Here is a 15,279-nt window from a genome sequence, read left to right as displayed (position 1 = left end):
TAGATAAAAAATAAAAATATCAAAAAAGATGAATAAGATAAAAAAATTAATATTGGTACGCAATTTGAAATATAAGTTTGTGTACCATAATATACATTACGACGGAAAATAAAGCTAAACCATATATAAATTTAGTGAAATGGATACATTATAAGAACTTTTATCAACTATAAATATTGAACCACTTTTTTGTATAGATATTGTACGTTAAAGTATAAATATTATTATAATAACCACATATTAAAATCTTTAGTTTTTGCCTACTTTTGACCCATAAAACAACTACATATGATCGATTACGCATTAATACGTATTAAATATCGTCCATCTCTAAGCACGACTTATTTCGCCTCAATTTGAATAAAGAAATCAATTTTACCAGCTAAATAAACCATTAGTAATAAAAAAATATACATTAATCAAAACCTCCAATAAATCAAATCCAAACAATTCAAATCTATAATTTAAATTTAATTATTTAATTAATAGTTGATAAAATTTAAACTTAGTGTAAAACTCATACAAAAATATTAAATATATTTGGTGTATTTGGTGTTGTACTTGAAATTTAGTGTCTTAAATTATTCATTGTTAATTAACTTGCATTGGAAAAAATTCACTTTTTAAGAAAATGCATTAATTTAAGATTTTTATTAGAAGAAGTGATATATAATATTTGTAAAGAATGTAACTTATATGATACTTTATATTTCCTTGCATACGTATATTATTACTCGATGTAAATAAGATAATGATATATTTATTATACAATATATGTATAAATTTAATAAAATAATGGTAAAAGTTTAAAAAATTTGCCACAACAATCAATTCCCCAAAATATTTAATATAAGAAAATTATAATAAATAAAGACACTCCTTTTGTATTACTATATCTGCATTCAGTGTCGGTCTTAAAAGGAGGCATGAGGAGCCTATACCACGATCCCATAAAAAGCTAGAAAAACGATGCTTTATTTAATAGTTAGGGGCCTATAATAATATTTTTAGTAATTAGGGGCCCATAACAAATATTTTACACCAAACCTCTCAAATCTCAAGGCCAACTTTAGTTACTTTCACAAAACTTGTGCTAAAAAACAAAAGCTTGTATCAAGAGTATATATTGTAAAAAAAATTATTTAAAATATATTGTCTTTTTGTAGCTAAATTCTTTTGCCGCATATGTCTATGGTATCACATAACTTTTGCTCAAAGTTCAATTTGGGAGATGACTAACCTATATTAATCTAATTAACTTTATTTTGATGTTTCACTTAGTCTTCCTATCTTATTATTATCCACTTATTTGAAAATCATAAAATAGAAAAATCATTACAACTGTAACGCAATCACACCAATTTGTAAGAAAATAAAAATATCTTATATGGTGCAGTTAAATAAATAATGATAGTGGGAGTAGCAGTACGAAAACTTTGAAGTTTCATTAATAATAAGAAATGCATTCTAATGACAGTGGAAGTAACATTTAGAAAAACATAATACAAATATATCAATTTTATGTCTTTCCTCACTGCAACCAATACTGATATTAGATAAGCCCACCAAATATTCTATAGAAAATTTCAAAAAATTGAACTCTATATTTAAAGAGCACACTCATAAACCCTAAAATAAATTAGAAAAAAATATAAGATTTAAAAATATATCAAAAAGACTCCAATTTAAATGAAAAAGGGTTCTAACTTTTTTAAAAAATTTTTTGGACATCTCATATCTCCCGCAACTCCGTAAGTAGTAGTGTCTCCCTTCTTGACTCCTTGTAGTCAACTCGAACAAATTTGCTAAATTAGAAAAAGAAAGAGATCCATGTTTGATCAATCAAAATAATAACAATAAAAAGCAATTAAAATCTAAATTTCTAAATAAATCATTCAGATGCATAGAAGAAAATATGATATCAAAAATCAATAAATAAAAAAATTTAAGAAAATAAAAGAGATAAAAATGTACTGATGCAGGAGATATGGCCTATTCATCAAGATTGTTTATATGCTTTACTTCTCTCTTTTGTTCGAATATACTAAACCAAAAAAAATCTACGGTGAGAGATAATTAAGAATAAAGAAAACTCAATTTTAAAATATGAAAAAAGCAGAAAGATAGAAAAATTTTATTAAAAAAAGATAGAAGTAATCTTCCACCACAAGTTGCAATGATCTTCAAAAAAATATAAGAATTAGTTTAATGAAATAGAAAAAGTCAATAATGCTACAGTAATTAATACCTTAAATGTAGGGATCATTATAGTAGATAATCTAGTTTTAAAGGCTATTTGAGGTAATAGTGTATTCAGTACTCTAATTATTAGGCGGGAACTAAACTCATGAGAAAATAATACGTGTCCTTAAGTGTCTCTATTTTAGTATTAAATATAGTTTGCTACACTAAACACGAATTTTGATGGGATCATGCAACGACCATAAACCATAGGTCATGAAAGTAGTAACATGAAAGCGAATAGAAGCATGAAATAGAAAGTTGGTACGTATCTTGCGGGAAAAATTGACCATGTTAACCCTTAAAAATCAGTAAAAATGTAGTGTTCCTTGATCTTTTTGTTACCTTAATATGAAAATTTTTAACGTCACCTAAAATCTTGACTTCTGTCTATAAACATTCAATAATATCTAAGTTTTTTGGGTTAAGATAGAGAAATACTACTCCGTATATAGTTAAGATAGGGAGATAATAAATTTATAAATAAATTATAAGAGAGACCATTGAGTCTTAATTGCCTACAAAAAGTTACAGAATCATGGTTGTTAAGCATAACAGTGAAGTACTTAAGATTAAAGACATTGAAAACACAGCAATAAAGTTTAACAAGGAATAGAGATAGATACATCAACTTCACCATGGTATAAACAAATCTACAAAACACCATCAATTTAGCACCAATAACTTCACCGTAGGAGAAAGTATTTGGATAAACTCGGATGAGCCATGAGAAAACACGGCAACATAGTTGATGCTCGCCTGCTAGCATATTCCGGTACAGGTAGTTCCATTTCAGACTTCCGTGCTGATCCCCAGCAATATTTAGAGAAACTTAAGGCACAGTCCAGAGGATGCTGTAGTGCTTCACAACTACAATTGACTCTTACTCATTTACCAAAGAATCCCCCACTTGCACCACTCGAAAGCCTTATAGTGGCGAGTTAGAAACCCGAATGGCTAGAGTGGAGACAATAAAGGGGAAAAGCACGAAAGAAAACCATTCTCATTGCAAAAAGATTTAGAATAGAATCAGAAAAATTTACCAGTAAAAAGGCAAATAGAAGTGGCGTCTCTGCATGTCACCTGTAACGAACCAACTCAACGCTTAAGCTAATGGTTGAGACCCCAGGATATGTTATATACTCTAACACACCCCTCACACGAAAGCCCTTTGGGATAGAAGTGTGGATGCAGCATAGGTCCTCATACCTGACGCTAAATATTCCACTTTAAACGAGGGGTGGTTGAGATTCGAACCTGTGACCTCTTGTCACGTTGGCTTCTGATACCATGTCAAGAAACCAACTCAGCCAAAAGCTTAAGCTGATGGTTGAGGCCTAGGAGGCAGGATATGTTATATACTCTAAAATCACCAACACTAAATTGGGAGCTTCACGAATTCTTTTCAAGTTATCATCATCAGCGTTTGAGTGGGAGATTTTAAGGTAAAGTCAAATGAAGGCTTGAGCAAATAGAGAAAACATAAATAGATATAATTACCCGATTCTCTTTCTGTCTCTATCACCGCCATGCTCGCTTTAACATACTGTTCACAGCGGAGCCATCGTTTTCGAAACTCCACTTATGAAGATGTGGAAAAAGAACCATCATACATTAAAATCCATGGCTACCTCCCCAGAATACCTGATGGGCAGATCTCATTTTTGAGACTAGTACAACCAGGATAGACAACGGATATAGGTAAAGACGCTGGCGATGCACTTCCTGATTATCTTTGTCCGAAAATCTTCCCTGGACAAGCAAAGTTTCTGCGACTTTGCAGTCCGTCTATCAAGCTGTTGTAGGAGGCAATATCAGCAATATAGTCTTTGTCTAGCATCTCCTCAATTAGGTGCTCACCTTCTTTAGTTTTACCTTCCCTAGCGTAACCAGATACTAATATATTGTAGGTCACAATATCCGCATCCAAACCTTTTCTGGAAGCCAACAACCTTAATCTATCAGCTTCAGCAGTTCTTCTCGAATGACAAGCATCTTGAAGAAGACAATTAAACGTCACAATATCCAACAGAAGGCCCGCGTTTAGCATCCTATCTACTAACCTCAATGCATCGTCTATGTTTCCATCTTTCCGCAAACCTTCAACCAAAGTAATACAAACAACGATGCCGGGGCCTTTCCTTGTCTTCCACATTTCCTCCACAATCTCTAATGCTCGACTAGTATTTGAATCACAACAAAGCTTCTCCACAAGGTCGGAACAATCAAGATCATCGGGCAAAACTCCTTTCCTTGAGAAATCAATCAACAAATCATATGCCCTTAACGATCTCCCTACCTTGCAAAGTCCATTCACCAAAATCTCACAAGTTACGCTTGAAATTTGACACCCAAGCTCGATCATCTCATATGCCATGGCAATCCCTTCCTCAAATTTTCTCTCCTTAAAGAACCCTTTTATTAGAGTATTAAATGTAACTACATTAGGCTCACAGTTCTTAGCCCTCATTTCCTTGAACAGTTCCAAAGCCAAACCAAAACGTGAACTCTTACAATAGCTACTAATCAATATGTTGAAAGTAAATACATCAGGGCTAACTCTATCCAGAATAAGCTGATCGTACAAGGGCAACGCCTTATCATGTTGGCCATTCTTAACAAACCCATGAATCAAAATGTTATAGACAGCAATACTAGGTCTTCCATCAATCAATTTCCGCATCGTATCAAAAAGAAACAAGGCATCATCCAATCTACCAACTCTGCAGTAAGAATTGATGGCAAATCTAAATATTGGTTCAATCCTTGGGCAACAAAAGATCCCATCAGAGCATGGGCATGGATTAGAGGGCATAATATCAAGCAAAACTACTCTAAGGGCATCAAAACGATCAGTAACAGCAAGGGTTTTGATCATCCACTCGTAAGTATGGTGGTCATGTCGATAAGAATCAATGGTACTAGCCCACTGGAAGATATAGAAGTCAAGGTGGGTGAATTTTGGGTGATAATGCAGCTTATTCTTGAGGAACTGGAGCAGAGTCTCTGGAGTGATTGGAGATTTAAGGTTGATTTTCAGGAAGGCTAAGAGCTGGGACTGGGTGGTTGATGATGTTAACGAAAGTGTTGGTAATGGGGAGGGGAAGGTGGCTTCAAGCGCAGGGGTCATGACCAAGCTAGCAGAAGGTGTGGTTTGCTGAAGGTGCTTCAATTGAGGGGTTATGAGCTTCCTTATTGAAGTTCTCATTGTTAACTGCGAAATTGTTCCTCTTTCTTTTTTTGTTTTGCAACTTAGATACTAAGGTAATTAGCCAATTTTCATAAGTTTTACCTTCTGATATTTGGCAACTTTACTTCGAATCAAATCTGAAGAAAGTGAAGTAAAAGTTCAAAACTATCACCTCTCTGAAAACCATGTATAAAAAGACACTGCCATCCATACAGTCTGGTACTAATTTGTAAACCTACATTACCAGAAAAAGTAATTGTCAAAGGACATGGCAAACTTGATTCCAAAACTGAAAAGCACAAAATATCAAAATATCAAAATCGCCTTTGTACAATAGGTCAATGGCTTCTTTAGTATCCTCTTATTTAGAAGCATGAAGATAAAAAATTAGTCCATACTGCCCATACAAATGCATTAATGGCATCAAAATTAATGAAAAATAGCATAATCACTTATCCAATTTCATAATCCAAAGCAAATAACAAAGAAAATATCCAAGCATTTTTTGTTACCAGGATCGATGGGTGGCCTATCGTATCGCAAACCGGGCGTGTGATCCCAATTGCGGGTCGATGGAGACCAAGATCGCCGGTAGCGGTGTGGGTCGACAAATTTGTTGATTCTAAAACCCTAAATGAATTAAGATTGCCTACATCCAATCCCCAAATTCTACCCAGTAATGAATTGTTGTTGTTGAACTTCCTAACCCGCAAGGTAAACATCTTTGAAACCAATTCATGGCTGTCTAGCCAAGACCCACCTCTCATATACACATGAAAATAACACTGACATCAAAAATTGATTATGATAGCAAAGATCACATTACATTCCTCAGCCTTTCCCTATCAAATGACTAATCTTAAAGGATGTAATTTTCTACTCCCAAACATATATTTACAGAAAAAGCTTTTATCTTTTAATAACCCTTCAATTATAACATAATAAATATCTCATCTCCTTCATCTGAGTGTCAAAAACAAACAAACAATTGAGATTCTTGTAAACACAAGAAAAAGGCATATTGTAAGGATATGAAAGGATGTTTACAACCAGCGCATCTGAAATCATACTACAATAAACAGAAATCTTAACTTTCTAACCATCATAAATCATCAAAAATTAAATCTGAGATTCAGAGGAGTAATATACTTCTAGTAAGATACTAACAAAATACCCAACGAAAAAGAGAAGGAATTAAACCAAAAGTAGGTGAAATTGTAGACAAGTAAAACTCATATTCAGAAGGATGCGAAGAAAATCAAACCTTATAGCGTAGAATTGCTGCAAATAATAAGTTTACAATTCCACATAAATTTTTGTGTCAGTGCGAGGTGATAATCAAATTTTGTGAATTTGCCCCAATCTCTACAATTGGGTAAGTTGAGTGATTTATCGGTCTCATATATATTGGTTTGGTCGGATATAAAACAACAATTCTTGGTTACAAAAGATCCGGGTGTGCTATATTGGCTATATAAATTAAGCAAATTTTTAAAAGAAACAGTTTTATTTTGATACCATTTCTATTTAATTGGTCTATATACATTTAGTTTATTTAAGTGATTACATATAATGTTAAAGAGAATAATTAGAAAAATAGGTTAAAACCGTTATTTATATCGGTTCATTTTAGAATAAGACAGTCTCATACAAAATGAACTAAATTAACTCTTATGTCAATTCCAATGGTCAATTAATGGATCTTCTCATTCATTCGTTTATTTTTTATCATCTCAATTAATGGTTTAGGTCATTCATAATCTTTTTCCACTCATGTCCTCTAAGCCATCTTTGGTCTTCCTCGCCTTCTTTTTAAGGGTTCTAACCTTCAACTTTTTATCTTTCTTATCGATTTGTTAATACCCGTCTTCGTACAGGCCCAAACCATCTTAAAGGTTCTCTTTCATCTCTTCCTCAATATTTGCAACTTCTAAACCCTTTCGTATATTTTCATTTTCGAATCCTATCTCTCAGATTTTCCACTCATCCAACAAAATATTTGTATTAGTGCTATTCACATCTTTCTAAAATGCCAACCTTTTGATTCAAATAGCAACACTGGTCAATGAATATTCAATAAAACTTGCTCTTTTACTTTAAAGGCACACATCAATCATATAATATTCAAATAGACGCTCAATAAAACTTGCTCTTTAACTTTAATGACACACATCGCCCACATAATATTTCAATAGGCATTTTCATTTTTTGCAATCCACACTTAATTCTTTTGGTCACATCTTTAGATGGTAATGAAAAATTGTAAACAAATTAACTTTTTATGCTCAAAGTTTTAAAACAATGGCAATAACATGATACATTCATGAAAATATACACTATAAGTCCTGCTCATCCCTACATTTAATACCAACAATCAAATTAACCGTCAATTAATTTCTCTAATAATCACCCATGTGGAAATTTCAGTTGTATGTTGAAAACAAATTTACTCTTACGAAATGTTTATCTTATAACTCAAAATTATGTTACAGGCAGATCTTAGATCCCATAGCTCATTCTTCCTTATTTGTTTGCATTGAACTCCTCATCCCTATAAAACGGCTATGTTTTTCTCTTTTATATGAATTATTTTAAATACATAGACAAAGTATTGTTGATATCTGAACAAAATAAAATCTCGAAAACAAAAAACGAAATGGGGTAGAAACAATATAAACATAATACTTCTTCCGCACTTTTTACTTGCAACATGAACCTAACTACCTAAGCGCAAGCATATGGCTCAAACGTTCGATATGGTAGTAGCAAAACAGCACAACATATAATCATCCAAAAGTAAAATCGAACCAAATCGTCCTAGGCACTTCTATTATATTTCGTTTACAGCTGTTGCTAACAGGGAAGGCTTCTATTTTCGGAGTAAACAAATGCATGAGATGGAATTACAGTGCCAGTGATTGTTCGGCTTTCCTGTAATAAAAACGCGAAACAAAACTACAAACACATCATCAAACTCGTAATAATTTCTAAATCGGCTACAGTAAATTTGAATCATCACTACAAGCAGATAGAATGAGGCATTGTGGTCGGTTATATGCTCCACGGCTCCATCAGAATTAAGCAGCTACATCGATACAATCGATGGCCTGTTTGCAGATTCCTGTCATGGTTGCCTCAGGGCCGTATACCTGCAAAGAGTATGAAGAACACAATTCTTAAGTTTTGGTTTTGATGGACTAATTTTTACTTGATCGATAATGATCTAGAATTGTCAACAATATCAAAGAGTAGCTATCGATATGGAGAATTCATGTCGTAACTCTTCATATAGGATCTCAAGGATAGGAAAAAGTGATTCAACCTCAGGGGAAGTATTCAACATACATAAGAGTCATATTGATGTCATTGCGATTGCTGTAATGGTCGCAATGTCATGGACCGTGGACGCAACACATTTCAGAGTCGCAGTGTTATGACTCGTTTCACAGACATCGCAATAATATGAATCATTAACTTGAAATATATCCATTTTATCGTATTAATTCAAGTTTTCTACAACATTTATTTAAATTAAAGATATTTTAGAGCCTAATACATAACAAAAATAAGATTCGAATGAAAAAAATGTAGATACAACTTATGATCAATGATTGTTACTAAAAAGCCGTTCTAAAGCCTAATACATCACAGGACTTTCTCAAACGGTAATCTCAAAAGCTGTTCTAAAGTGCCCTTTATGTAACAGAACAACCTCATTTTATTCCATGAGAACAATACCAAACTCCCGGGTATTTTGATATTCCTATTATGTATAACGCATCTAAGGTTTTTCTAACAAAAAAGACAGATCGTAAGGGAAAACAACCGAAAAAAAAGATTTTTGCCCGTCTCTGAAATGCAACAATGTTATAACTCAGCATGCAGGCAGGAGATATTTACCTCAATAGGAATACCAATCTCTTCTCCGAGCATCCGCATTTTAGCTAAACCCTTTTGGTAATTCGGACCTCCTCGCCTCACATAAATGTGCATTCTTGCCGCTTTGAGTTTTGATTCCTATTTGAGCACAGACCAGTAGGGAATGGTTCAGAAACTGAGCTCACTTCACATTAAACAAAAGCAGTATAAGCAAGTATACCTTCTCCTTCAGAGCTCTAATTATTCCGTTGAAAGTCGCAGCAACGTCTGTAAAATTAGCAATACCTCCACCAATTACTAGGGCCCTCTTGCGCCCATCAGGATTTGCTGTTGCACACTGCAATTCACGAAGAATAGTTAGCGTTTCTTTTTTAAGTCATTACAACAGTATTACTTGGAAATTCCCCATATTTCATCCCACAATCCCAAAACACCGTTCTATTGGTCCTCAGCTATGTTACTTGAACTCGGGTAGTGATGTCAGATAGTGATACGTGTCGGATACATCTAAATATTCAATTTTACACCTAAAATGAAGTGTCTAAGTGTCATACCAATGTCCGAGTATCAAGGATCGGACACGGGTACGTGAAGCAAGATGAAGAATCCGAGTAACATAGGTCCTCAGGATTCATGCTTACAAAACAAATAAATGTAACAGCTCATCCATAAAACTAAAGCTGTGATCAAAATCATGCAACAGCATGTACAAGACTTGCAATCTCGTATGGTGACAAGTTTTTGTTTATAAAGAGCTCCGCTAGAGATTTAAAACAGAAAAAGAGGGAAGCTGACGTACGTCAATCACAACTCTTGCATATTGCAAAACCTCCTCTTCATTTGGAGCACCACTGTATTCGGCATAGTTCCCCAGCTCAGATGCATAACCAAGATCCCCAACCTTAAAATAAGGGCAATATCTAAGATACAAACGCAAAATTGTGCTGAACAATTCAATCGATCAAAAAGTTCATTTAGTCATTCATAAAGAACATACAGTATCTGCGTAGATTACACTAGCTCCTCCACCAGCTACCATGGTCCAAATCCTTCCCTTTGGATTCAATACTGTGAACTTTAAGGATGCACTAGTCTGTAAACACCATCATCATCATCATCAACCCAATATCTCGTCTGTAAACAAGGGACTAGGTGCGAAAAGGTGACAGACACTCCATACCCGTCCTCCCTTCAAAGAGAGGACTAGAGGAATGCAGTCAATTTTACCTCATGAATAAAACAACACCATATGTGACCATAATTATTGACCTATTAACCGCATGATTAAAGTACATATGAAAATTGTAACATAGATGTTCCTCTTTACCTTTTCATCAAGACCATGAACAAAGGTTTCGGTTGGACTCATAACTCTTCCAAATGGCAAGGGGAATTCAATATTACCCCACCTGCATAAGTATTACGTGTGAAACAAATCTTTTTTAACGAGGCTTTGAAGAAATAAGTTGAGGTATGGATGAAGTTTTAAGAGTGAGCATACTTCTTGAAATTCTTGAAGGCAGCAGTATCATCTAGCTCGCCTCTCATATCCAAAGGATACGGCTTTCCGTTGACTAATGTAAAAGGATTCATTTCTAGGAAGGTGAAGTCCAGATCTGCAGCAAGATATATACTTATTGTTAGGCCTTAGTTGCTCATATCACATAATTAACAAAAATTGATTTAGGTGAAATTACGATCTGCAGATGGATTGAATCAGTTGATATTAGTACATCAGCTAATTAGCTTAATAAAAGTTTACGATAATTTTAATGGCTACCACTGTCATGTTTGTTCAACCACAACATCATTAAGACACTAGCCTATACACCACCATAAAACAAACCATCGTGAAAATTTCAGGCGGCGAGCCATTATTATTCAATTCATCTAAAGCAAACTCTACAACCAATTTAACGAATATGATTTCATTCTTAAAATTTCTTATCGATGTAGCTATGTTCTCTTCTTTTTGTTTTCAGAATCTTGATTGTGCATTTTTTAATCTTGGAATGTAGTAGTAGATAAACCTTCGTCCATATCCAATGAAGCCTAAAAGTCATAGTTACGGACTAAAGTAAATTGTTCTTCAAACCATGTATCAATGTGCAGAGGCAAATGGTGCTTGTAATCAAGGGTTAATCATAATAGGCTTGTGATCACAAGTCTAAGGTAGCCCTGCGGATGACCCCCCCCCCCCCCCCCCCCCCTCCAACCACAAAAAAAGGCTTTAAGTCAACGTCATGTGGGGCCAACATATAATCGTAGCAAGATGATTTATCTGATATTACAGTTACAGTAAGAATATTTCCACATACCTAAGAACAGGGTGAATATATTTTTGATAAACTCCTCGATCACACCTCTGACCTAAAATTTACACATGAAGCCAACGGTATTCAGAATATTTCCCTTGAAAATTTGAAGTTCACTCAACACAGAACAAGGGCAATGTAAAATATACAATAGATCATTGAAGAAGTACCTCTAAAGGTAAAGTAGCAACTAACGGAGCACAGACTTCAGAAGTAAAAGAAACGCCTGTTGGCACAAATATAGTTTTTACCTAGAAATAGAAGGAAAAGCGAGCTGATTTAAGTATAACATAAAGTTTAAGTGTACCTTACAGTATGAAATGGAAATATAGGATATTTAAGATTCGGTTAAATCGAAGTATCAGGATTCGGGAGTACCTTATCCCAGTTCTCTTCAATCTCAATTCCACCACACTCCGAAAAACTAACACTGTTTCCTAGTCTTTCTGAAACAATGTTTAGGTAAAACTCTTCGTTGTGTGGAACGAAAGGCTCAACAATGAAAGTCGTAATTGGTCCTTTACATCCCCCCATTTCTACCTGTTATTTTATCATAATGCAACAAGAATAGTGATTAGAACAATCAGTTACCGAAATTTGCAAGCAAACACAAAACTTGCCATTTTGAAGAGCAATTCTTCGACATACCTCTTTGCCAAGGCGCTCTTTTACAAATGCAGAAACCTGGGCGAAGTCCAAATTCAGAGCAACCAAGCCACTTTTGCCACGCTTCCCAAACAACATGTCGGGTTTCACAACCAACTTTTCGGAGGATAGCCATGGCTCATTTTCAATAAGCTCATTGAGATCGGTTGACTCTTTAATCTAGTCAATAAAATTGGATAAGACATTTCAAAGTTAATTGTACTAATCCTAACACATTGGAAAAGAAAAACAAGAATATATATCAAATTTCTGTCCTATTTTCTTTCTTATTCTTTTTAATATCAGGCGGTGTAGAAATTATCTCAATAGATGCAACGTTTAGCAAAATAATTCATAAATAGAGAAAAATAACCAAATCAAATTAGAAGAGTGGTGCCTAATTTCAAGAGCCTTGGAGTATGATCATGGATCAAATGGCAACACAGTCACTACAGCTTTTCAGAATGTCATTTCTATTGCGGAAAGAAATTAGAATTTTGCAAGGAATTTCTTGCAACGTGATTGAAAACATGAAGATTTACAGCATAGTAAAAGCCTCAAAATCAGACTCGAACATAATCTGTTTTGATCAAGGTCTCCTATTACATTTGTTCAACATAATGAAGGTCTGAAGCTATGAATCATCATCAATATTGCTTCTAAGAGTCGATTGCATAATACCCTTACGAATCTCATTCTTAGGGATATGACTAGCATATTTTCGACCCCCCATCATTTATCACGACTACGTGCTCCCCCCCCTGATTAGCGAAACTATAATTTTGTGTTTAGCCAAGTACATACTACCCATGGTTTAAATTAGTTGCTACACTTGCATAGTAATTACTATTCATCGATCAATATAGTTCAACTTCTTATTCTTTATGTATAAGAAAAAAGATCGTCAAGTAGAATCTCATTTGATTCGTCTTAATACGTATTTTCATAATATCAAAAAAATAATATCAACTTTTAAAGAAAATTTTAATGATGCGCAACTATATATAAAGGGTTAAAATAGGTATTGGATAGCATGACTGGAAGTATATAGATGATGCGACCTCCTTGTGATGAGGTATTGGCCAGCCTTCTTTCCGACCCTCCCCAGACCCTGCCTCTAGGTGGGTTTCATTGGAATGATGATGATGAAATGCATATGAAAAAGCAAGTTTAATTGGATCATATAATGTAATGAGATTCCATATGCCAGATCTAACTCGAACCGAAAAATCAGATTTCTAAGCACAGCTCCAATTCTCCATACTCGGCCCATAAAATGTCACTCTAAACACAAAATTATTTGGATCTACAGTATCCAAATCAATGTAAACAAATCACAAGAAAATATTCAGTATAAGTTATACACAATATTTGAAAAATTACAACATTGAGTTTACATTGGCCATCAAACCTAAAATTAGTTGGGTTTACATGCCTACACACATAATCCTACAACCACTAACTAGTTTTATATCTGTAATTCAATTTCATGGCAATGTAGTTTAACAACCCAATAAATTAGTATAATATTGACCAAATCACATAAATCTAAAATAGAATAATACAAATTTAAGGCCAAAAGGGAAAAAATAAGCTTACTTGAGCTGATCTGATAGGAAGTTCGGAACCAGAAATTCTCTTAAAATGTTCCTTCAATAACCTCTTTGAATCATACTCTCTGATCTTCTTCCTTGCCATTTTTGTCTTTGTTTTTGAACTTCAAACTAGATTTTCACCCATACAAAAAAAAACCCAGAATTTGTTAGCTTCAAATCAGACCGAAAAAATAAACCCTAAATCTAATTAGTAACAATTTCACATTCCAGGATTGATTCTCTTTTGCATTAATAAGTGAAAATCACAACAAAATAGAGTATAAAACATGGATCACCCAGTTATAGTACATATAGTGTAACAAAATACGTAGTATTAATTATAATCAAAATGAAGAATTAATTGCAAAATTTATACAATGTGGAAATTTACCTTGAAAAATGCTAGAAGAAGAAAGAGGATCAGAGATGAAATAGATGGTAATGGGTATAAGAGTATAACCAACAAAGGCTGAAGCTTATTTATAGTTGACAAAAATAAAACTAATTTGAAAAGGTGGAAATTTTTATTTTTATTTGTATTTTTAAAAATTTTTTTTTCCTCTATTGTTTTTTTATTGATTTTTTTTGTTGATTTTTATTTATTTGACTTTTTTTTAATTTGTCATATTTAAATAAATATTTGGTAAATGACTTTTTATTAATTATTATTAATTTTATTTTTTGATTTTGAGCTTATTTGGTTAGTCAGATATTTAAAAAATATTTGATAAATGACTTTTTATTTACTATATCTCTAATAAAAATCAATAATTCATAAATAATTTTCACTAAATATCTTTATAAATATTATTAAAAATAATTACTTTGTTTTATTAAGTAATTTAAATGATAACTTATCAATCAATATTTAAGTTGTTCAAATCAGTAACACCAATTTGCAAAGAGGCGCATCAATGAAAATTCAATGAAGATGAAAGATTTGTTCTTTGTATGAAACACATGTCCCACCTACTTGACAAACGACCAACTGGTTTATCAAAAGCAATTAAGGCCGTTGATCTAAGATCTTACGATTGATCAAGTCCAAACATGATCTTGAGTTATGGTAACTTGTTTTTTATTATGGGTTGGGATGAAACGTAGATTTTGATGATCCTTCACCAACTTAGAACATTACGTTACACGCACGACATGTGGCTTTTTAATGTATTAAAATTCTCTTTTTGTTGGTTTGGTAAGCGGTAATAAACGATGGTAATAGAAATGAATATTAGTATAATTTTTGATGAAAATTTTTTTGGCTATCTTAATGGTTATGCTTGTTCAACTTCAATTATCTCATTTTCTTCATAAAATTCATTGTAATACATTAACATTGCAGATGTGGTATTAGGTGGTAATGAAAATTTGTAAACAAAAAACTATTTGGTGATCAATGTTTTATCACTATATG

General features: G+C 33.3%; 2 protein-coding genes across 7 annotated transcripts; both read right to left on the bottom strand.

The window, feature by feature from the left end:
* Positions 1-2,691: 2,691 nt before the first annotated feature.
* LOC130820442 (pentatricopeptide repeat-containing protein At2g36240) lies at positions 2,692-6,977 on the bottom strand. Of its 6 annotated transcripts, XR_009045203.1 has the most exons (5): positions 6,696-6,855; positions 3,886-5,666; positions 3,742-3,787; positions 3,285-3,324; positions 2,692-3,046 (listed from the first exon to the last, which is right to left on the bottom strand). XR_009045203.1 is itself a non-coding variant. In XM_057685820.1 (2 exons), exon 2 carries the CDS (start codon positions 5,447-5,449, stop codon positions 3,971-3,973), a length of 1,479 nt encoding a protein of 492 aa, XP_057541803.1. In that variant the 5' UTR covers positions 5,450-5,666; positions 6,696-6,977; the 3' UTR covers positions 2,692-3,970. The 6 variants fall into 6 exon arrangements, 1 of the variants encoding a protein (XP_057541803.1); XR_009045202.1 differs by having other exon boundaries at positions 2,692-3,324; XR_009045201.1 differs by having other exon boundaries at positions 3,742-5,666; positions 6,696-6,854.
* A 1,240-nt stretch (positions 6,978-8,217) lies between these two features.
* LOC130820443 (ATP-citrate synthase alpha chain protein 1) lies at positions 8,218-14,356 on the bottom strand. The gene is made up of 13 exons (XM_057685821.1): positions 14,257-14,356; positions 13,870-13,994; positions 12,274-12,450; positions 12,004-12,165; positions 11,796-11,876; positions 11,629-11,680; positions 10,812-10,926; positions 10,638-10,719; positions 10,308-10,403; positions 10,110-10,211; positions 9,531-9,647; positions 9,332-9,448; positions 8,218-8,580 (listed from the first exon to the last, which is right to left on the bottom strand). The coding sequence occupies exons 2-13, from the start codon at positions 13,966-13,968 to the stop codon at positions 8,509-8,511; spliced, it is 1,272 nt and encodes a 423-aa protein (XP_057541804.1). The 5' UTR covers positions 13,969-13,994; positions 14,257-14,356; the 3' UTR covers positions 8,218-8,508.
* Positions 14,357-15,279: the final 923 nt, after the last annotated feature.

Source organism: Amaranthus tricolor, chromosome 8 (assembly GCF_026212465.1).
Source record: "Amaranthus tricolor cultivar Red isolate AtriRed21 chromosome 8, ASM2621246v1, whole genome shotgun sequence".
NCBI lineage: Eukaryota > Viridiplantae > Streptophyta > Magnoliopsida > Caryophyllales > Amaranthaceae > Amaranthus > Amaranthus tricolor.
The sequence above is the reverse complement of the archived record's forward strand: the minus strand, read 5'-3'. Positions and strand labels throughout refer to the sequence as shown.

What these genes read in the sequence shown, in the direction of transcription:
- LOC130820442 (XM_057685820.1), bottom strand. Translation starts at nt 5,449, where the DNA reads ATGAGAACTTCAATAAGGAAGCTCATAACCCCTCAATTGAAGCACCTT.
- LOC130820443 (XM_057685821.1), bottom strand. Translation starts at nt 13,968, where the DNA reads ATGGCAAGGAAGAAGATCAGAGAGTATGATTCAAAGAGGTTATTGAAG. An exon ending in AAGAGCGCCTTGGCAAAGAG is followed by an intron (nt 12,166 to 12,273) that starts GTATGTCGAAGA and finishes ATAAAATAACAG; the next exon opens with GTAGAAATGGGGGGATGTAA. An exon ending in AGATTGGTATTCCTATTGAG is followed by an intron (nt 8,581 to 9,331) that starts GTAAATATCTCC and finishes TACTCTTTGCAG; the next exon opens with GTATACGGCCCTGAGGCAAC.